We start from the raw sequence: 23,182 nt of genomic DNA on the forward strand, positions 1-23,182 counted from the left end.
TCAATTTTGCACATCAGGAAAATTGCTAGAATCAGCTCTTCTGTTTCAGTTCGGGACCAAAGTTAAATACATTTTAGATCTGTTTTTAGAACCTTTAAACACACACTGCAGGGTTTTGGTCATCAGATATGAAAGGAAGACGAAATTAGTTCACAGCAAAAAAATGACAAACTAATAAAATACTTGTATATTTGACTATTGGTTATCCTAAATGATAAGTAGTTGTTATGACAAAATGTTAAATTGTTTAATAATCATTACTTGAAGCCTTATAAATGATTCCCATTTACTGTAATACTGCAATAGAGCTGTGGCTCACCCAAAAAAAAGGAAAAAAAACAGTGAATATTGTGAATTGGGGTCTTAAGCGTCAAAGGTTCCCTCATACCCAATTCAAAATGATTAGAAAGAAACCAAATGTATCACTATTAAAGTTTATGTGAAGGTCACTGAAGAGAATCCAGAGATCCAAACTCTTTTGCAACAGGGTGATTTGTCTTCAGAAGCCTCCTCAAATCCATTTGTCCCAATGGTCCCTCTTTCTTAATTATCTTCACCTGCTTTCTCAGGTGACTCCAATGACTGAAGTAATGTATTTATAAGAACTACCAACAGAGGGAGCTGGTGCAACACACTTTGAAAAACAAAATACTTAAAACAGCCCAGGAATTCCTGCTGTGATTTGCTGTTGTTGTCTACCGCTGTTATTTTAAATATACAGACTACATCTCACCATAATGTCTGAGTTTAATGTTTTATTTCAGTCTCAGCAGTGAAAATCTGCATTCATACAAATACAAGTACTAAATTCAAATGCTGAACAACAGTATGGTGAACACATTGCTTATATGAAAAAAGAAAACAATCACAGCCAGCACACTTGAAATAATGGAGCAGCTGTAACCAAACATTACCAGTGATGTGGATCCAGCAACAATCACAAGCAAGATCGCCAGAGGTGATGACTGATAAACAAACTGGAAATATACTGGGAAGTAACAGTGTCTCGTGTGCATCGACAAACTAAAATCCTCTGTGTTCGATGATTTCTGTTTTCAGGCAGGTATTTTTGTCTTCTTCAATGAGTAGTGCTGCTTTGTAAGATGCAAAAAGTGGCTCCTGAATACAAACATACAGCAGGTAACCGTCTACATGCATTCATGTTTTCGAATGAACAACACCAAACGTCGGACAGTTTCTATTCTACTCCATTCCTGTCTCTACCCTGAAGCATCAAGTGCATAACTCAAATGTCTGAATCTAATCTAGGTACCAGATTTCTTCAGCACTTCACCACTCGCACAAACACACACTGTCCTGCACTGCAAAGACAAGACTTCAGACTTTCTCTTTCTCATCCCATCTGTTCTGTGTTGTGGCAGTGCTATTTTGTCCTGAGGACTAACTACTCTCTCATGCTTCCTGAGAGCACTCTGTGTATTTCCTGTCACTCCTTAACCTGTGGAAGAAAAGGGCAAGTCCTCTTTAATGTATGCCAATGCCTGCTGTCATGCTTTGTAACTGCATTGGCCTGTCAATCAAGTACAAAGAGGAAAAACAAAACAAAAAAAATCATACGGGAAAAGATAAACAAATACATTCAGAAGTATCATGCTAAGGCAATTTCTGAGTTGGAGGCCTTCCCTTCTCTTTATTGGCCCTGTTTTACCTCATGTTCTCTCATCCTGTCTCAGAGCAGGATGACTATTTTTGGACACTCACATCTGTGTCACCAGTGTGTCTCCAAGACAAATCAGTCACATTTTTTTTTGTCAGCGTCTCCCTCAGCACAGCCAGTGGGTCAGTATAAATGGAAATCAACCACATATTCATCATGTAACGACACCTCCTGTGGAGAGCACCACTTCAACATGGAAACATACGAAAAAACAAAACCTTATGAACATTACCCCACTCCAGGCATCATCTCTTTACAAAGAACTGGTTTCATCAGACACCATTATAAACACATACTTGTCAACGCCCATTTCACTTGATATACTACAATATTCAGACTGTTATTTACGGGGGCAGCCCATGACCGTATTTTCCCAGTCATCAAATGTATCAAATATGAATATTAAAAGACCTCATGACACATAGCAACGGATTGACCTTCATGGTTTCTAGTTGTTTAGACTGTGTCCATTGTGTGTCAGCTTATCTTTTTTGTGCCTCTGGATGTATAAAAACCCAAAGAAAGCGGGACACAGAGGACACAGCATTCAGTTCGAGTCTTTGGAGCGAAGACTACTCCCCTTCTCCTTTATAAAAACAGAAGGTACTGAGGGAGATGGAAAAGAGAAACAGGGAGATGGGAGTGTTTTGGTCCACAAAAAAAAAACATATCACAGTCCTGTTTGAGGACTACACATGCTATTTCATGCTCCAGGGGTACCAGCTTGCTGGCCCATGAGTGGGTCCCCGCCCTCCACACCCTCCTGGACGGGGGTCGTCTCGTGCTCCGCTGTGATTACGATGGTGTTCTCATCTACCAGCTCACAGGTGGGGTTGGAGAAAGCTGACAGGGGCAGGGTGATCCTCTGCATCTCGCGCTCATACACTCGCTGCTCATGCTGCTTCTTTAAGTCCCGACCCCTAAACACAGACACACAACAGAGTCATTATGCTGTGAACAAAACACAAATAATCACATCTCAGGTTAACTCTGTTCTGGTCTCTAACAACTCCTGTGAGAAATATGTGGCTGCAAAAGACCCCGCTATGTTCACCAGCTAGTCACTGACTGTGTCTGTCTGCTGTTTGAAGCTGTGTGCACTGGAGATTTCCCATTCAAACTGCCTCTGTGGCCAAAAACAATATTATGAGAGTGAAAGTTATGGACCATAAACCAAAACAAGGAGCTGAAAGAAGCTAAACTGTTCTGTAGAGCTGAGAGGAATCATCACCTGGTGCTACTGCAACTCCTCACCAACAAGTAGTCATGTGATCCTATGTTAATAAAGTAATATTTATTACAGACAAATTAATTACTCCTGAGCTAAAGGTCAAAGATATCATGTAAATTACCAGTGTGTCAAAATGTGTTTAGCTGGTATTATAATAAAAATAGCGCTTCTAATGCTGCCTTAAGTAGTCTTGTAGCTGATGCTAGATACAGCAGTGTTTTTGGGGGCCACCTGAGCTAAATATTCATGATAAGGAGCTTCTGATAACATACTGTATGTAGATAACGGCCTGTTATAACAAGTGCCTGGTCTGTAACAAAGTCGAGAGACAGATGGTGACAGGGAACAGCGAGCTGACAAGCTGGCAAGGAGTTTATCTACTCCAAGGCAACACAGTGATGGGAAGCAGCATGAGGCTGCTTTCTACTGATCTGGAGCCAAAACGGGCCAATATATTCTTGGACTCAAAATACCTCCTACCCGCTTGCTTCAGTACAGCACATTGTGCAACACAAACTCAAACACTGCATATCACCACCAATTCTTTACACAAAGGTGTGGTTAATTTTAGTTTGAAATGTATCCGGGGTTTGTCAGTTCCTCTGCTTTTTCTCATCCCCCACAAACTTTTTTGCTTTCTTGCTGAGAATAAGTAAAGAAGATTAATACCACTCTCCTGTCTGTATAGTAGCAAGAGCCAGCGGCTAGTTGGCTTAGCTTAGAATAAAGACGGAAAGCAGGAGGACAGCCTGGCTCTGTCCAGCGTAACAAAATCTACCTAAAAGCACCTCTGAAGCTCACCAGTTCACGTCATTCACGTCACATCTTGTCTGTTTAATTTGTTCAGACTAGACTTGAAGTTTTAGGTCGGCTTATGTGCCAAATTATTCCTTAGAGAAGACCAGAAACTTTCATGGAGCTAGTTGCCTGGCAAACCACCCAGGATTACTGTTCCCCCATTTCCAGTCTTAGCTACCAAATGACATTGGGTGAAAGCTTTTGGCCATCACTGCAGAGCCCCCGGCTTTTCAGGGTGCTGTTTGCTCAGATGGGTGAGGAGCCTGCAAGGGATCAGCATCCTTGTCAATACACTACCTACTCCTACTGGTTGTTCTCTGTGGGGATATAGTATGAACTTCTGCATGTATTAAAAGAGTCATTTATATTGTAGGAGGCATACAGTAGTCGACGACCACCCCTGGCCTGTGGAGAGCTAGCTGAATCCCAAAGAACATGAGCACGCACGCAGCGCATCTATCACATAAGCGAGGGTGATGTCACTGTGAACTGAGGGCAGGTATAAAGCCTCTGACATAATATGCTGCTCCTCCTTATTAATAATCACCTCCTAAAAATAGAAAACAAATACAGGGGCACTGCTAATCAGATTTGACAGCCAAGCACAGATTTGGAAGGGCATTTTGTGCTGTGCCAAAGGGAATCACAGTACCCATCTTTCACAACACTGGGCCCATCATTTTGCATATTACATAACTGCAGCGAATGATAGGGCTTCTCCATCCCATCCAACCCTCCCTCCGCACTGTCTTCTCTTTCAAGAATATAAACTAAGAATGCTTAAAATAGACTGCAGGCACTTCATTTCGTGCCACGTTCCTCCCCATGTTCTGCTGTGGTTGTTGTAAAAAAGCCATTAAAATGGCTGCATTACATCCAAGTGGAACAACAGAGAGCATTGGGGAATGTGAACAACAGGTGATGCCCTAAACTCAAGAGACCATTAACATGAATGCTATTGTGTGATTCAGCTGAACATACTGGCATTAGTTCTGCGCATCTCAAAGCTATCAATAGCACTACATTTGCTATGGCAGGAATGCAAGGAGGCTCTGAGGCATCATGTTTTTGCTTTATGTCACAGTTACAGTAGGTGTATGCATGTAATAATGGCGTCCTGGAAACATGCTAAACAGGCACTACACTGAGTCTTCTTTCGTAAAAAAAAATCCTCCATTACTTAATGATTTGCTGCGATTTGGATACTGACCTCTTGTAGAAGTAGCCAAATGTGATGCCTACTCCAAGGATAATTATAATCGACATCATGAGTATGCCAAGGACGTAGCCTGAAAAACAAAGTGAGAACATAAGTTAGTGTGTACCGCCGATATCATATCATATATGTTGTCAAAGCAACAACAACTACAACACACCAAGCGTCCCAAGGTCCTTTTTCTTTTTGGGTCCCGTGCGCACTCTCTGGCTGATTCCCATCACCGGCTGCACAGCAGGAACTTCTCCCTGAGAGGGTCTTGACTTGGCCGGCTGTAAGCTTTCTGCTGTGGGAGTGGTTCCTGTTCGAGTGAGGGTTTCGGCCTCTGCTGGCACAGTCGACTCTTGTTCTAAAATCACAATTAAACAATGCCAGTGTTAAATTAACAGTGTTGAGTGACTTGAACATGCTGTGAGTTGTGTTTCTGTTGATCAAAGTAAAATATGTCCAAAGATACAGTTAAAAGTTAGTTTCAGCCTTATACATATTTTTTTTAATGGAGATCAGTGACTGGATTACTTTCACTTTAATTTCTCCAGTCCACCTCAATCATCCTGTGCAGAATATTCCCTCCATAACCGTTACCATGACCAGAAAATTTGATTATATAGATTAGGCAAAATTACAAATATATTCTGGCAAGGTAAATTTGTACATTGGATATTATATATCATCAGATATTTTGCAATCAAATCATTTATACCTTGCTATCTCTCCCTTTAATATGTCAGGGCACATTAGACAGACAGGCAAATCAATGAGCTTTATGACTGTTTTATTTTTGGATTTTCATACTATAATTAAATTAGCTGAATTAGCCAGCAAAGTTATTTTGTCCAAAAACCATTTATCAACTGATTTTCCAGAAACTTTCCTTTATCCCAGCATTTATCGCAATATAAAGTTATATAAATTATAATTACATATACAGTATATATATATATATATATATATATATATATATATATATATATATATATATATATATATATATATATATGAATTTCATCCATTACTTCCTTCTCTATTATCAAACTGAACTGATTTTTACCTCTCTGCCAATTCAAGCACATTAAAAAGATATTAAGTATTAACACAAGCAGTTTACCACTCAAACATTATAACACCACATACCACTGCAAGAATTCATTCTTAATGTGTAGGTGTATGTGTATGTGTATGGTACTTAATCTGATTTATATTTAACGGCACTGTTTTTATTATTAATGTTCTTTTATTATATAGTGTGTGGAGACACTTTATGCACTTGAAAACACTTTGTCTAGATTGGACTTGACTAGAAGTGCATCATCTGGACCATGTGGTTTCCAATTACTGTTGGTCCAATAACATTACCACTGACGCAAAAACCTCCTCAACGGCAGGACGAACACTGCTCTCACGTAGCTGTTGGTACATAAATCAGTTGGAGGACTGGCGAGCGCATGCATGTGACAGACACATACAGGCTCTGTATGCTCGAGTCTGTTTCACGAGACCGGAAGGTTCAGCTGCGCATAGCAGCGTCTGCTCTTTAACTTTTTTTTTTTCCTTTCCATCATACATCTTGTTGTTTACCAACTGTACTGGAGTTATAAGGCATGAAGTCATGAATTCAAGCAGCCAATCCCCTTGCTGTTGCCAAGGGGAGAGTGTTCCTCTCTGCAAATGAGCTTTTAGGGTGTGGTCAACAGCTTCCTTGAAACTGAACTTTCTGCCATGTGACGGCAGGGCTTTGTTATGGTGTGACTTGGGTTGGTCTCTGAGACAAAAAGGAAACAAAGGGCAATGTAGACAACACTTCTCAGAGCAGCTTAGCACTGACAAACTGACCTACTACAGACTTAACTCTTAACTGGGAAAAGTAAATTGTCAGTAAAAGAGTCTTCAATGAGCACATGTTTTTTTTTTTTTCTTTGTGGTAAAAAGTTTTTTACCACATCAAAGTTTTTACCCCATCAAAGTTTATAACTTGGCTGCATCCTCTCCCATCATTCTCTCTTCTTGTGTCGAGTAATTAGGACATTTGCATAGCTACAAAAATTTCACCTCATTATTTTTCCCTAGCATAACCCACTTTTTAAAATAATGAGCGGTTTACAGGGAAGAAAAAGTAATTGCGGCATCAAGAGAACACAGACTGAAAGAAAAGCTGCCGTTCCAGTGTTGTTTGTCCTTTATTTGGAATATGCATATTTATCTTTGGACTTCTGTAGTTGGGATTTTCTACAAATGTCACACATGTTAAGGATTATTGTCATGTACAATGTTTACCTACCTTTGCATGTGTGAATTGCACAGAACTGTCTCTGGACCGTCCCATCTGGGCCAGCAATGTAACACCAAGGCCTCTCAGAGGAGTCTGGGTTTCTGCAGTAATTGTGATCTCCAACACCTACAAGAGGAACGAGAAAAAAAACAAAAAACACCCCACGTCTGTTTCAGATGCCTCATGGAAATACAGGCTTGTCTGTGTCTGCTTGTCTGTCCTGCTGTGTGGGTAAACCACTGGATTCATTAATCATTAACACTACTTCATCACACTACCATGAACAGGCCACCATGAGCACAAAGACAGGAAACAGCAGCTGCTGTGTAAAGGAAGCCATTTAACACTATAAACACACAAATCAGTGGCGCAGCATCTGAAGTGTGGGCTGCGAATATCATTCATGTTTGTGAGATTAATTGCAATCCTATGGAAAACTATGTTATTGCACTGTATCAAAATCTCAAAAGATGTTAGAGGGGAGAGCTGCTCCTGTAAAAACACTGTTGCACCCATCAACATCAGAGACATTTTAAATCTCCTGTCTCCCGATCCCAACACAGAGAAAACAGGAGAGAAATCACAATTTCATCTTCCATTTAAAGGGACATTCACCATTCACCATGTATAAAAAGAAGAATCAGTTTCAGTAGTTTACCTGTCTGAGAATCCGGATGGACTGCAACATCATAGTCTCTAGAAATGTTGGACCAGTTTAGACAGGCCAGACCTGAGAAGGAGCTCTCTTGTCCCCCTCTGTACTCCACACCATCGGATCTCATGCAGTCTGAGAATAACAAAAACATAACAGAGAAGCAAAGAGAGAGACATGATAAATGTTATTATTATTATTATGCATGTCATTTGAAGTAAACCAGGCACAGCTTTTTACAACCAATGAGAAATGAAATGCAACAAAAAAAAAAAAAATGAAATAAAAAAATAAATAAAATAGTCCATAATGTGTCATTTTACCTCTCTGGTTTCCGTTTGATGCGCTGCTCTCCACCATCGCCACGCTGAGGAAAACAACGTGCAAAGAGAGAAACATCTTGCAGAGCTGACGGGCTGAATTCACCGACAGCATGGTGCCGACGGGCTTTTCCTCCAAGAATTAAAAAAAAAAAAAAAAAGGAAAAAGAAAGGAAAATGTTAAATGCTCATAAAGTGGACGAAGAGCCTGTGCTGAGTGCGCATCAGACACACTGCTCCTCTCGCTGGAGTCCCAGCCCTTGTTTTTGTCAGAGGGGCTCAGCTTTCTTCGTAAACAGCTTCAGTGGGAGGAGGAGGAGGGAGGGGGGGGGGGGGGGTTGGGCTGCCCTTTGCAGTACAAACCTCCTCAAGGTCCTAAAGCCTCTCCGGCTTCACACCTCACATATACACAAGACACACAAAACTCACACAGGCAGGCTGAAAAACACTCTGGCAACTTATCGGGGTGTGCAACCTTGAGGGAATAAGCACATCGTCAAAACAGTCGGCATGGGAAGTCAAGGAAGGTCATCCACATTTTGGTTGAGGGTCAAACACAAGTTTTCGGTTCCTTCTACAATCCAACATCTAACTTTTTGCGTTTCCTTTTCCATGCCCGGGAATTCTTCCCATGCTTGTTACACTTGATGTGGTTGTCTATGAATAGCTGCTCTTCTTTCCATTTTCATTTTAAAATACACTGAGTCATTACTTTCCATGTATAATCCTGATCCAACTGCAGGGCCTTATCGGGATCAAAGTGCTTGGTGCATCTGTCCAAACCCAGTCTTCCTGTTTCCCAGGCCTCCTCCTCACCCCACCGGGCCTGTTTTCTGCTGCTCCTGGTCAGAGGTGGGCTCTACAGAGGCTGATAAAGGACAGCTGCCAATAGTATTTGTTTCAATCTGGCCGTGCACAGGGAGATGTCCACTCAGAGCACAGAGGCCCTGTGTCATTGTTGGCTGATGGGTAAAGAGGGCAGCCAGCGCGTGACTCACTCAATGTTCACTGAGCCACTTTTCAAATAGATGCTTACCCAGTTTTCAGGCAATTACTAGAGCAAACACACAGCATCTGTCTGTCACACTGCTCATTCAGGGTTAAAGGGGGCAGAAACCTCTCCCAGCATGCACTGGGTGAAATTGTTAAGTCACAATACATATGGAACTGACCCAACACTTAAACAAAAACCAAAAAAATAGACAAAAGTGTGCTGTGATTTTTTTTCATGTTTTTTTTATCCTTTCTTTTGACATTTTTTTTTTTTTTATCATGACAAACCTTTTGGAAATGGATTTCTGTATCTACCTAAACTGGGCTCGAGTTGACTGATTCTGTGAAAATGGCAACAACTTGATTTGAGACTTAAGCTACTAAAATATGTGACCATCCCAAAGATTATTTATATATTTTCAAAATAATTAAATTTCTTTGAGCAAATCAAAATACACAACAGTAAACTAAAAGTCAAGTCATTAAAGGGGTTCACATTGTATAGGACTGATTACTGACAGTGTCCACTACCTCAAGTGAGCAATGTCTTTTGGAAGGTACAGTAGCCTTAGTTTGCACTATTTACTAGGTAGCTGTAGAAAATAAACCTACTGAAAATAGCACTGGTCATATAAAAGACAAAGTTGCAGAATAACAACCTCAGTAGTACATTTTATTATATTCAGCATAAACAGTTCTCTTTAAAAATCAAAATGCAGTTAAAACTGACAAAATCCCTTATTTTAAAAAGCATTTCATCCATCAAGTTAACTCAATAACTTTTACTGTCATTCCATTTGTACAAAAAAAAAAAGAAAAAAAAATGACTCCACCATTTTTTTTAACCTTAAGAGTCAGGATCCAACAGTGGAAAAACACTTGTTCATGCTCCAAATGGTGCACACGTCTGTATGCATGTACACACATACACACACCAAACGGAAGTGGTTGCACCTACTTGGCCTTGTTCCCTGTTGCCATAGTTAATCATTTAATTAGCAGGATGCAGGTTTACTGAGGTTCCAGAAACTCAGCACTGTCAGCAACAACAGCAAAGGCTTTCATTAAGCCAGATGGTCATTTTATAGTTTCATACTCAATTTGCCTTCAGGAAATTTCCAACCCCGTTCACCTTAAACTCACTTCTCAAACTTTGTTTTTTTTAGGTTGAGCCAGAAGACGTATTATTGCACACACTGTTCAAGCAGAGTCTGATAGATGAATAAAAAGTAAAATGTCTTTTCATTAGAATTTAGCTTCCGTTTTTCGGGCATGTTGACAAGTTGTCGAGTGCTCTCGCCACATGTTTTTGTTGCCTTTGTCTTGAAGTAGAGCAAAGTTCACACCCTCATTTGTATGTTACAGTCTGTGCTGTGAGGCTTTGTCTCAAACTACTTGTGAATCTATGAAACGTGTCTGGTTAACAGCCCTACTTCATGAATGCTTTCTGTAGGTGTGATTCAGTGAGGCATATTTCAAACTGTGGGAGAGTTCTTGATAAGATGATTCAAGGTTTGTCCAACAATGTCGGCGTATGTCACAGTTTTCCTCCAGCATCACCTTGTTTTCACCTTGTTGTTCTGTGTCATGTTCTAAACAGGAACTACCTGTAACTTCCTTTGAGGAACATTTTAATCCCATAGAGCTCGACACAACAGGTGTTCATTTTGGCGTGGGTTGTAGGGAAATACATTACATAAGATTTATGTATGAATCATTACTAATCTTGATGTCATAGCTAATGCATAATCTAGATGTTCACAAACACAATACTTAATGCATACACAATGAGACCTGAGATGTAACAGAGGTACCTTATGTGCATATAGAGGTATGTAAAATGGTAAAAAAAAAAAAAAAAAAGAGATTAAAACTGTAACTCTGCTGATTTACAGTCTTATTGATAAAATGTCTTTAATACTTTAATTAGCTCCATATCCCAAGAAAATAAAAGTTGTGAAGATACAACAGTAAAAACTTCCATATACATTTAATTCATTGTCTAATATGGCCAAGCGTAGCATGTGCAATCTCTTTAATGTTGGTGTTTGTGTAACACAGAGAGCCGCCCATCTCAAACAGAGGCAGTGGGCTATCTGGTGATGTAAGACTGCTCTAGTATGTGGTCCGTTGTGGGGCAACCGCCAGCCCTCTATCAGATCCAGTCAATCATCTTCAGCCCTCATGTGGTTGGAAAATGGACACTTATCCAGGCAGAAGGCCTCTAATGGAGCATTAAACCGTACACTGTATTCCCCTGCTGGCCACCGAGCAGCCAGTTTCTCCAGATGCTATTGCATTACATCACTGCATCAGTCTGTGCCCTGCTACTGCTACTGCTACTGCTACTGCTGCTACTGCTGCTGAGACAACAGAGAACAGGAGCACTGCTCTGGGAGTAAAAACAAGCACACTGCTTGGGTTGATGGTGATCATAAAGATATTCTAGTGGCTCTATAAAAAAGATTTATTTAAAAAAAAAAAAAAAAAAAAGACTAAAGCTCCCGAAAATGTAACTTCATAAACTCTGTGAGCACTGTATCAAAAACAAGCCTCCAGAGGTTATAAAGAACAACTGCTTTGTTACACTGTCCCCTCTCATGTGCACATGGCACACAATGCCCAGTGGGCCTCCTGTCTGTGTACATAATATGATGATGGCTATAAGTGGCCTCAGCCACTGAGCTCTTACATAACTCGGTCAGCCGGTGAAGTACTAGTGTACTGCAGCATCAGCAGTTGCAGTGCTCATCCAAAACTGTACATGTAGATGTCATAAGGTAATTTTATCCTGGCCAAAAGGCTTCGCTCACTGGGTGTATGAAAAAAGGTCCTCCACCCCGTCACAGTGGCAGCTCTCCAGCCACAGCAGCTGTTAAAGCAGAGGGAAAGTGGACACCGTTCTGACTGAGCAGACTACAAACGTCCTGTAAACTCTTGTGTAGCAATGAAGGATCACAAAGGTGTCGCACATGATCAGATGTTTTCAACAGGTGGAGGAGGAAGGCAGCCCTGGTGAACAGGCTACACAGGGTGCTGTGGAAACGAGGGTCCACGAGGAGAGCCAGCCAGGCCGGGGTCAATGTCTCCGCTTGAGAGAGAGAACAAATAATTGCATTTGTAATTGCAGGAAACTTTGAATCTATCAAAAATATATACATACATATTACATTCAGACTGACAAGCTGAAGTGATACCTGGCAGGAGCTCTTTGCACACTGCAAGGCTGTCTGACACCTGTGCAGCACTCTGCTCTGCCCACACTCTCAGGCTCTGTGCCAAAGCAGAGGATTCAGAGTATTTTTCAGCCATCTGCAGCAGGTAAGGCAGCACATGTGCCGACATCACCGAGGGCTCAGCAAACACATTGGCCTCATCCTGCTCATACAGGCTGGTGCACCTGAATAACAGAGCAATAGTAACAGTTAAGCGACACCCAATAAAAGGTTCCCGTTTGAAATAATGCATTGATGCAGTGAGGTAACACACCCCGTCTCTGAGGCCTCTCTCAGCACACATCTGAGGTCAGACTGAGGGAGGTGACACAGCAGCACCTCCAATGTGCCAGCAGTATCCAAACATTCCTCCAGCAGCAGATCCAGGAGCAGTGGCAGAGCCTGGTTGACCTGCATGAGGTAGACGCTCCTCTGGCTTTCCCCTCTTCTTGCATGGTGCAGCATGGAGGTAAAACAAGCCGCTTTCATCCTCACCTGCTGGCTTTGGTCCTGCAGCAAGTAAAGGCCCGTGTTGATCAACCTAAATCAGGAAGATTCCACAGTTTAAGTTTCTGTTCAACAGTGTATCACTTGATCGACAACGCTGTTTGACTTTCGTCATACCTGGTCATGATGGCAGGCAGAGTGTGGTGCTTCCTCAGGCTGTGGCTCATTAGTGGGACTCCAGCTACACACAGGGCCTCAGCACTCGCCATCCTGAGAACTTCAGGGGCATCTGGGCACCGGTGGCATTCCAAGATGCTACACCAGCGCAGTAGCACAGATATCTTGAGACTAATTTGCACAAAGATGAGAAGAGAGTCAGAGCTGCAGGTAGGAGTCTTTCAGTATGTAAATCTATTATGAAAGCAAAAAGTTTAAATAAAGACCTGCAGTCCGACCACTGAGAAAGCAGCAGACTAGCAGCACGCAGAGCCTGGGAAAGAAACTCTGGCCCGCCTCGCTGCTCCTCCAGGTCTCCAAGCAACAGCCCCAGACACTCAGGCAGAACCGGCTCCTCCAGTGGGGCCAACTGAGGAAAAAGCTGGGGTGAAGCAGAGTCACCACCGGCCATCACCGCTACCAGGGCTGTGAGGTAGGTCCTGCGGTACTCCACACTGTGGCTCAACAATGCCTCCTTCAGGTTTGACTAAAGACACAGGGCAGTAGAATAGTCCTTTAATGTACTTGACAAATGATCAGTAATCAGGGCTTTTAAATCTTATCAAGCTTATTTTAAAGAGACTTAGTTAAACACTATAAAGGTAGGTGCAACTGTGTGGTCTAGATAATGTAACATGATGTGGAGTTTATCTAAATGACCTGCATGAACTTTAACAAAGCAAATAATAAAAGGACAGATATCCCCAGCTTGACTGTACAGAGGGAGACACACCCTTTTTTATGTAAGAGGGAAAAAGAGATCTCCAGCCAGATTTCAGCCTTCCCATGGCATTATATTTAAGCCTATCTTTTGCTTCCTCGATTTCCTCACATTGTGTTCTAAGAAACAAAAGCTGTTAAACAGGTTTTGGAACGTTTGTTTTCTTCATGCTGAAGTCTAAGGAACATATCCATGTCTCACCTGCAACGCCCCGTGGATCACCTCTTTCAGGCTGGTCTGCTGCGAGGCCTGCTCATCCACCACCCACATAACCAGTGCGAGCTTCAGGTCAGGACTCGCTGCAGAGAAGCTGTGCCAGACTTGGCATGCCCACTTTAGATCTGCACATAGAAAGTGGATGGCTCGTTGATGAAAGGATGACAACCCAACCTGAGGGGATGACATAGATCAAGCATTAGAAAAAGTATCTGCTGTGTGTGTGTGTGTGTGTGTGTGTGTGTGTGTGTGTGTGTGTGTGTGTGTGTGTGTGTGTGTGTGCAGTGAATAGACAAGGTTGTGCTGGCTGAGCGTTGTGTTGAAGCTGCTGTATTCCTGAACTCCTGTGGTGTATTGATAACACATCTGTCATACATGATAGAAACACTGTGGGTTCAAACTTGACTAACATTAATAAGAGCAGCAAAGAGCGGTCACAGTACAGCTACTGTAGTCATATCCATAGCACCATAGATACAACCAGCAGCTTTAAACTTTCAGGGCTTAGCCTTTTCAAATGCATAAACAAATGCATAAACAAATGTATCATGTACAGCGTCACATCCTCTCTCCTTTCTGTAGTATCTGCGCAGCGTTCCTCTGAGCTTCCACTGTATTATAATAGACTAGAAAACACTAACTGTCCCTATGGATCAGGAGGAACACAAAAATTTTGCAAGGTCATGCAAAATTTATTGCAAAAACCAACCAGTGGTTGGCATCATTTTCAAATTATTTTAAGTCTTTGGAGGCTTTAAAATCTCGAGTTTTACTGTGTGACAGAAAATATTATTGACTCAATACACAACAATGAATGTTAAAGTTCAGAAAATATGACTCTAAGGTTTCATATATTATGAGTTTAACGCTCTAAAAATCAGATAATCTGTCTCTTCAGGTTAGTGTTTGTTGCTTAATCCTGACTGATGCTCATAAATAAGTAACACATCACATTTTTTTCCCCAACAGACTTCCACTCACTTGAACCCTGTGAGAAGAGCAGAGACAAAACAGCACAGGCAGAAATATTTCATGTGGATTAACAAACAGAAAATCTGCATCATGCATGCACCCATTGCTTATAGTAAAGAGCTGAGTGAAGGGTGTGAGGGTCTTTGAGAGGCGTAGCATGTAAATGTCCACTATAGTTATAGGTGTGTTAGTGTGCATCTTACGCACCTGAAGGCTTGTTTGGGGTGTTTGGAGGTTATGCAGGACTGTGTCACTGAGCTTTGAAAAGAAGGTTTCGCAGCAGAACCTTCTTAGTGAATCTGCTACTCCAAGGTAGACGGCTCTCACCAGGGGGCAGCGTTGAGCTTCAGTCACCTGCCACAGGGAGGCGTCCACCCTGCTCAGCACCACAGACAGGGTGGCTGAGGGGGCACTGCGAAACAGAGACACAGCAGGGTTTCAAAGCCTGACAGCGTCTAACGAATGAATAATCCAGGCTGAAAGTGTGTGATGAATGAATAAACAGCTCTTTTAAGTCTCACCTGTCTGTGCAGAGAGCTCTCTCGAGAATAGCTTTGATCTGCAGCAGCTGTCCGTGGAGCCGGTTGTGACAGCAGTGCTCCTGTGGACTGGGCAGTTGAGCCGTCAGCTTGAGGAGGATGTTCATGTACTCTGAGGGGGGAGTCATGGCAACCAAAGCCTTAGAGGCCATCACTCTCACACTGTAAATAGGACTGGCGGACAGCTGGAGTAAAGGAGGCAGGAAGTCTGACAAAGTCCTGAAAAGAAAGACCAGTGGTCCTCAGTCACGGCATTAAGGCAACAAGTCATGTTAATTTGATTTCTAATCAAACACCTTCACTGGTACAGGTGAGCAAATGACTGAATACACAGGTCGAACATTTGTTTGGGATTAAAACCTGCATACTTCTGTCCTGGATGAAAACCACTTCTGTAAAGAATCATAGTTGTTAACCTGACCAAACAGTGTAGCGGTAAGTAAACAGTAATCACTCTGTTGAGTCTTGGACACCAGGCTGGAGTTGGGCTAAGAGAGTCAGGACTGGGTAGAGCGAGGGTCGGAGGTGTAGCTTGGCCTCATCAGGACGACCCTGGAGGTCTTCTGCTGCCCCTCTCAGCTCGCCTAGGAGGAAGGGCTGGAGCGCCGGGTAGTGGAAGAAGAAGGCAGCAGGGGACATGCCATGCTGGGTAGGGCCACTGTCTTCACTGCTGGGCCGCTGGCCGAGCATTCGCGAGCACAGAGAACCTGGAAACAGGATTTTAAATGACTGTGGTATCAGGGGTCCGCAAGCACAGACTAAAAGTAAAGCTCTTAATGTGCCTGTGTCTTACTGTAAAGTTGAAGTGCAGCATTCCTCATGGCCCAGCAGGGAGAACTGAGTAGGGTAAGTGACAAGATGGCTACAGCAGGAGCAAACTGAAGGACAGCTACTCCTAGACCTGAGCCACGCACCAGGGCCTGCAGAGTGTGAACCGCACACACCTGTAAGGGAAAGGACAACAACGGATTAGACCATGTCTGGTTATGAAGACCAGTATCCTCAATCTTCTCGCTGTGACTGCAAACCTGTGGCAGGTCCAGTGTTTGGTCCCAGTTGTCAGGCAGAGGTGTTCTCGCTGTCTCCAACAGGGTTTGCATACTGTGGGCTAACAGTGGTCTTGCTTTACTGGCCTCCTCTGCTGATACAACACACAGGATAAGCATAGGCAGCCCTGCAGCCCGCCGGGTCACAGACGTAGAACGAGGGCACTGCACGACCTGCAATCCCTATCAAGAGAAAGGAGAGAAACGCCAGCAGTCTAGCATCTCCATTTATTCATGAAAAATGCATACAAGCGTGTATCTCCACTCACTTGTTTCAGCATATGGGCCGGGATATCCCTAAACTCTGGATCACTGCTGCTCAACAGAGAGGCGCAGAACTTGGTGAAGCCTATACAGCATCCCTCTACTGCCCCCTGGTGAAGAGAAATATGTTTTTCAAAAGAGAACATGATCGACTCTAAATGGTCGATGAATGACTCTAAATGGATTCATGAAACTTACCCAGTGACGGCATTTGAGGAGAATGTTCTTGAACACTTTTGATGCTCTCATTAGATGCTCTTTTATTAGAAAGTGCTTGCCTGGTTTGAATTCAGTGAGAATTCTCTCCACCAGAGAACCTAAAAAGATTCCTATTTCCTAACAAGAAAACATGACACTAAATAAGATGAAGACAAAACACACAAGCAGCAAATATGTTAAGCTAAAATGCTGTAGCTATCTTCCTAAATGTTAAGATATCTGGTCCTGCATCTGACTGTGTTTTACCTTGAGGGAGACCCAGCAGCAGGTGAGAACGAGGCTATGCTCTTCAGACAGCAGGACACACTCCTCTCCATCCCCTTGGCCTCCTCCAGTTGTTTGGGCTATCAGTGAGCTGATGGCGTTTCCCATATCACAGAAAGAAGGAGGGGCATCTAAGACAGAGGAGCGTGATTTACTGTGTGGCTTCGTAAATTAACCTGAAATGTGGTGCGCTCCGTCCCCAAAGCTGTATTGTTTCTGCAAGTTGCTCCGTTACCTTTTTCAGTGGCACAAGCGTCCTGGTCTCCATACAGGACACCCAGCAGCAGCAGAGAGATGTTCTCCAGCAGGCCCAGCACCTCAATGGTCAGACTGTGGTCAAGAACGTCATAGACACTGCTGGGGGTCTCAAGCAAACACCTCTGGAGGGCACTTACAACACCTGGAATATTATTCATGACAGGATTTAAAGCACTGAAAATATTTTCTAGGGCTCAACATAATTTATATGAATGTCAGTGTTGTAGATCTAATGCCTCACCATGTATGGGCTTGGTTCTGGCAGCAAGCATCATTTCAGCTTTAGCTGTCAGATAGTGCTCCTCCAGCTCCTTCACCAGGAATCTGACCATGCAGGAGGCTGTGGGGTTACTTCCACTGCTGACAGTAATGTCACTGTTCAGCCTGCACTCTTCAGGCTGGTCCTGTGATCTACGCACAGAACAAGTGGTAACTGCTCATCCTTGGCATCTAAAGCAGGTATAATACTGAAGGAGGGTATGTAGGAGGCAAGGCTTACTTCTGAAGGAGGACCTTCATCATGAGCGCTCCCATCTGAGCCTCCTGCACCCGAGGACTGCACAGAAGCTGTTTGGTTCGCCTGAGCAGCACTGCAGAGATATCATCTGGAAAACTGGGTGGGAAAAATCTCAACAATAACCCAGCTGAGAGCTCCCGGATCTGTAAAGTAAAACGAAACTTTCCTCTTAAATATTCTCTTCAACCTAAATCTTCCATTTGAGCTACATAAAATAAAGTCAAGTTAAGGCATTTCTACCTCATTTGTAGAATCTTCTAAACAGCTGATAAGGACCAGCTGTTTTGTCCTGCAGAAAAAATCCCACTGTCCTCTCTGTCTGGCACAGTCAATAAGAGACCCCATATTTGCTGCAAAAAAGATTTCATGAAGCTAATTAAAATTCCAACCAAAAATAATTTAAACAATATAAAAGACAAGATAACATTTAATACAAAGTACGCACAGAACCTAGTTTTCCAAACTGACCTGGAGGTTGTCCCTTCTTTTTGTCTGGGCTCCAGGTGTCTGTGCAGGTCTCCAGCACTGCAGACAGCAACAGCAACACAGTCTTCTTCCTCTGGTAACTGTGCCCTGGTGCCAGATAGCTGTATGGAAGCTGACCCAACCATTCCACAAACCCTACATGAAAATAGGTAAAAGAATGGACAGGAAAAAAAAAAACAGAACTTGAAATTACCAGCGATGCAACAGAGGCAGATAATATTAGGCTGGACGCCAAGTGGCCGCCCCGTAGGTATCTATTTTTGATCTAATTATTAGTATTTTGTTCAGCATTCAAAGGTCTGTGAATAATAGATGTACCAGAAAACAGAAGGCTGAAATGCAGTGGGTGTTAGCGCGGAATAAGGGAATGTGTACCTTCATTTGAAACACTCAGTGTAGACATATGAAGTTTCAAAGAAAGCACTAATCCAGTGTGATGAGTCTGTGTGGTGGAACAGTCCTTAGTTGTGTTATAAAACAGCGGCTGTCAATTATCTCACCTACTCCCTGCTCCAGTAAATCCTGTGCCCTCTCTGAGTGGGTGGTATCTCCTTTCTTTTTGCTCTTCTGTCCTCTAACAAGTGCCAAGCATCCGTCTCTGATACGAACCAGAAACCTCTTCACTCCAGCCTGGAAATGCTGGCGAAAAGGCGAGGACTCACAGTTTAGGTTCTGAGGAATAAACGTCCTCATTATTGACATCTCCTCTGTGCTGGGAGTGTCTTTGGTCTTTGGGCTGCAGCAAAGGAGGTTGAGAGCAGCGAGACGGACTTTGTCATCTGCAGATCCTAGAGCTAGCTGGAGGGTTTCAAGGGTTGAGCTGCCCTGCAGAGCCCAGGGTGAACCTCCAGTCGTGGCTCGGTAGGAGCTCATGATGCAGGCCCAGGCGTGGAGGTGACCAGGGGCGAATAGGTCCAGAGAAGCCAGTAGACGATCCACAGCGGAGGGGAAGACTTGAAAGGTACAGGGTAATAAGTGTGCTGAGCTGTTGTTCTGAAGAAGAGTCACATCAGATGTCAGCGCCTTGTGAAGGACGGGCTGCCAACGTTTCGCCCACTGATCGGCCAGATCCAGCTCGGTGTGTGAATCCAATCTATGCAAGCCTTCACATAGCTCTCGCCTCTGCTGCTGGATCAGACACTTGTAAAGCTCTGATCCACATGGTGACAGGTGATTGGTTGACAAGCACTTCAGGAGATGATTAGGTATTTCAGCATATTGATCCAGCACCTGATTAATGAAAGAAACACGCATCAAAATCATCGTGGCCACTACTGACTACATTATAACATTATTAACCCTGTAATAATGTTTCATCCTCACCATGTCAGTGCCCAGATAGGGCAGTAGGGCACAAAGGCGATGATATTTGGCTTTGGATTCCCACGGTAGTTTGATTAGTCGCTGAAGCAGAGTAAAATAAAGAGTCTTCTTTGTGTCAGAAAACTGCTCACAGTCCATCTCATACAGGTCCAACAGCAGACAAAAGGCACTGCGCACAAATTCTGACACACCATCCACCTGCAAACACACAGCGAGACAGATGTCACTGGAAGAAATATGTTTTTAATCATTTAAGAAGCCAATATGAGGCCCACTATGTGACATGACTTGTTTCTGGACTATGACTATGGCTGTTACTGTAGGTGGTACTGAATTTATTTCTTTATGATAGGAAAGAATAAATCTATACACAACTCATTGTAAATTTGGGCAAATTTGAACTATTTTATGGGTTTATGGTTTTCTCCAAATAAAACTTTATTGTGAATATTTAGTAATAGTATGTGGTCAGATTAGAATAATGTCAAGTACAATTCTCAAATTCTCAACACACTGTACATGATATCCTGCATTATTTGAGATGAGATAAGATAAGATGAACTTTATTGTCCCAGAAGAGGGAAATTAGTCTTGGGCAAATAGAACCAATGTGCTGCCACTTTCCATCATAACACTGAATATATAAGACCAACAATACAGTACAGACACGGACACAATGCACACAACAGACAGCCATCCATTGAGTTTACAAAATTCACTAATGCCCTTGTACGTACATATGCTATCATGTTTTTGAATTGCATTGATATAATAATGTTAATTTGACTCACTGGGCTGTCTGCATTTGTCCAGATAATGTGAATGAGCTGCAGCTGCATGCTGCTGTTGTCAGGCAGAAGGCGGGCACCTGTCAGCTTCCAGATATCAGCCAGACATTCTTTAACTTTCCTCAGCCATAGCGTTAACGCTGCAACAACATGTCATATTTGAACAGATGAGAACAACATTTACACACATGAATAAACTTGACCTGACCTGGGCGTTACTCACCTTCAAAGGCAAAGTAGTGACAGTCCAGCTTCTCCTCACACAAAGCGTAGACCAGAGGAAACAACCCTTTCAGTAGTAAACACATCTGAAAAGGAAAATGATGGATTTGGTCATGAAAGCAAGCAGAAAAAAAAGGAAAAGTTGTTTTTGATGTGGGCTTTGAGTAGATTTACTTCTGAAGCATCCACATGTGAACTGAGCAAGATGTGAGGTCGACAGCAGGTCAGGAGGCCCCTGCTCACAGCCAGCCTCGCCACGCCATCCTTCCCTGTGGGGGTGCACTGCACCTGCAGGGCACCAACAGTCAGCAGCCAGGGCTCTGAGGAATAACAGGAACAACAGCTGCTCTGTCAGGAAACTCTAAGGAGTCACACTCAGAGTGGTACATTGACATTTTACCACATGGGTCAAATTCCAAAACATAGGTACAGGGTCTCTACCTATGTGAGAGACTTGTAGTAAACTCCAGGCAGCAGCTCCTCCAGCTCTGCTCTCTGATGCTGTGTTGATCAGCATGGCCACAGCAGTGCCTGCCAAAAGACGAGTGTCCCTGTTGCAGCACTGCAAGACACAACACTGGCTGGTGAGATGAAATAGAGGCAATACAATATGCAGATATCTGTCTTTTGCATAAGTGACTCCAAACTAGTCAGTTAATAAGAAACCTGTCCAAGTATTATGTCCATAAGAGCCTGCAGGATCTTCTGCACTGTTGGGCCCTCGTGCTCCTTGTCCCACACTAGAGGAGCCACTTCACTGGACAGCAGCTGAAATGTCTGCAAGCACACCTGCAGAGATCCCAGTTCTCAGGTCAGTGACAGAGATCACAAAGTAAGTGTGTGATAAATGTGAAGGATGAAGCACACTGCTCCTCATGTACCTTGACCGCGATGTAACACAGTGGTCCATCTCTCAGGGATTCTTGTTGCAATACAACAGGGAACAACTCGGACACTTTATTCAGCAAGCACGGGTATGACTCTCGCCACACTTTACGGCCAACAGTGCTGTCCTCCAGGAACATACAGGCTGAAAAACAAGGAAATAAAAGCTTAGATATGAAATTATTATACTGTAATACCCACTTTCAGTCAGCACCAACCTCTCTGTAGATCCTCAAAAGACAATATCTGAAACAAAGACATGGTAAAATTACCTAGTGTCTTTATGCAATTATATGCTAAACACAAGTGAAGTGAGATCTCCATACCTGGTCAGTGTGGACCATGGATTGCAAACAGTGATGGGTTTCTCTAAAAACTAACTGGTGGTCCACCTTTGCCAAATGTTGCAGCATCTGTGAAGCAAATAATGAGGTTTCAGTGAGACTGCATTTTGTCTTCAGTGTTGCACAGTGAAAAAAAAACACACTGTATGGGCTGACCTGGTCCACTTTGCGACAGGCTGTGGAGATGCTGACCGTCCGCAGCTGCATGGAGATGAGGAGTCTGACCAGAAGCAGGAGATGGCTCTCCTCTAAACCACCGAGCTGTGCCTCTGAAATCTGCCTCAGCAGCCGGGCAGCCTCCTCTAAACAGCGCTCCTTACATCTTTTCACACTGCTCCTGTTCGTGCAAGCACCGTTATTCAGTCATTGCCACACTTTGGTAGGAACATGTGACAAATACTGTTAGACAGGGAGTAACCAAGTTCTGAGACATGCTGAAGTTTGGCACCAACCTGGAGGATTCACACAGTTTATCAACAAAGAGCCTGAGTGCTTGGCAGACATCCTCAGGTGCTTGGTCCTCGGTGATCACACAGTCTCGCAGACTTGTCACCAGGTCTTCAAACGACAACATTGTAGTATAAACTTTATTATAGTCCCGGTGTTGGCAGACACATTGACAGCATGCTAGTCCCACAGCGACCGGTCACAGGATATAACTCTAATTCAGTGGTTATCGAAGAATTACAATAATATGCTGCCATCTAGGGGCTGGAGTCTGTAGGTTATCTATCTATCTATCTATCTATCTATCTATCTATCTATCTATCTATCTATCTATCTATCTATCTATCTATCTATCTATTTAAATGTGTCATGGACGCCCAAAGCTCACATCAGAAAAGACAACACGTTAGAGGTGCAAATATCAATGAAGTAGAAAGTACTTTAATTAATTAAACAATCAACTTGGAGAACACATCTAGCACCTTTGTTTTTATATTTGCTCTTCAGGCATAAGGATTTAACTCCTTAAATAGAAGATCTTTTGTTGTGTTAATAACTCCTATTAGTCCAGCCCTCCACAGGACAACAGTAGAGGTGAGACTTGGTGTTCGCCATTTTTAATTTTTGTATCCTTGT

The 23,182-nt window shown here is 43.0% G+C and overlaps 2 protein-coding genes across 2 annotated transcripts; both read right to left on the reverse strand.

Moving 5' to 3' along the window:
- Nucleotides 1-740: 740 nt before the first annotated feature.
- Nucleotides 741-8,432, reverse strand: pik3ip1 (phosphoinositide-3-kinase interacting protein 1). Its single transcript, XM_071482926.1, has 6 exons — nucleotides 8,168-8,432; nucleotides 7,851-7,979; nucleotides 7,202-7,318; nucleotides 5,084-5,272; nucleotides 4,918-4,996; nucleotides 741-2,598 (listed from the first exon to the last, which is right to left on the reverse strand). Exons 1-6 carry the CDS (start codon nucleotides 8,277-8,279, stop codon nucleotides 2,382-2,384), a joined length of 843 nt encoding a protein of 280 aa, XP_071339027.1. The 5' UTR covers nucleotides 8,280-8,432; the 3' UTR covers nucleotides 741-2,381.
- Nucleotides 8,433-9,817: 1,385 nt separating this feature from the next.
- On the reverse strand, nucleotides 9,818-22,856 carry LOC139624115 (tRNA (32-2'-O)-methyltransferase regulator THADA). Its single transcript, XM_071482930.1, has 31 exons — nucleotides 22,552-22,856; nucleotides 22,256-22,436; nucleotides 22,082-22,168; nucleotides 21,974-22,001; nucleotides 21,752-21,900; nucleotides 21,537-21,659; nucleotides 21,312-21,432; nucleotides 21,045-21,190; nucleotides 20,872-20,956; nucleotides 20,652-20,788; nucleotides 19,861-20,058; nucleotides 19,038-19,767; nucleotides 18,520-18,672; nucleotides 18,292-18,401; nucleotides 18,034-18,194; nucleotides 17,776-17,945; nucleotides 17,512-17,676; nucleotides 17,259-17,407; nucleotides 16,992-17,129; nucleotides 16,799-16,903; nucleotides 16,512-16,712; nucleotides 16,277-16,427; nucleotides 15,938-16,190; nucleotides 15,466-15,702; nucleotides 15,152-15,356; nucleotides 13,958-14,146; nucleotides 13,263-13,522; nucleotides 12,997-13,167; nucleotides 12,647-12,913; nucleotides 12,355-12,557; nucleotides 9,818-12,248 (listed from the first exon to the last, which is right to left on the reverse strand). The coding sequence occupies exons 1-31, from the start codon at nucleotides 22,671-22,673 to the stop codon at nucleotides 12,001-12,003; spliced, it is 5,643 nt and encodes a 1,880-aa protein (XP_071339031.1). The 5' UTR covers nucleotides 22,674-22,856; the 3' UTR covers nucleotides 9,818-12,000.
- Between the last annotated feature and the right edge of the window lie 326 nt (nucleotides 22,857-23,182).

This window comes from Trachinotus anak, unplaced genomic scaffold (genome assembly GCF_046630095.1).
Source record: "Trachinotus anak isolate AG129_WGS33_773 ecotype Australia unplaced genomic scaffold, CSIRO_AGI_Tana_v1 ptg000008l, whole genome shotgun sequence".
NCBI classification, from domain to species: domain Eukaryota; kingdom Metazoa; phylum Chordata; class Actinopteri; order Carangiformes; family Carangidae; genus Trachinotus; species Trachinotus anak.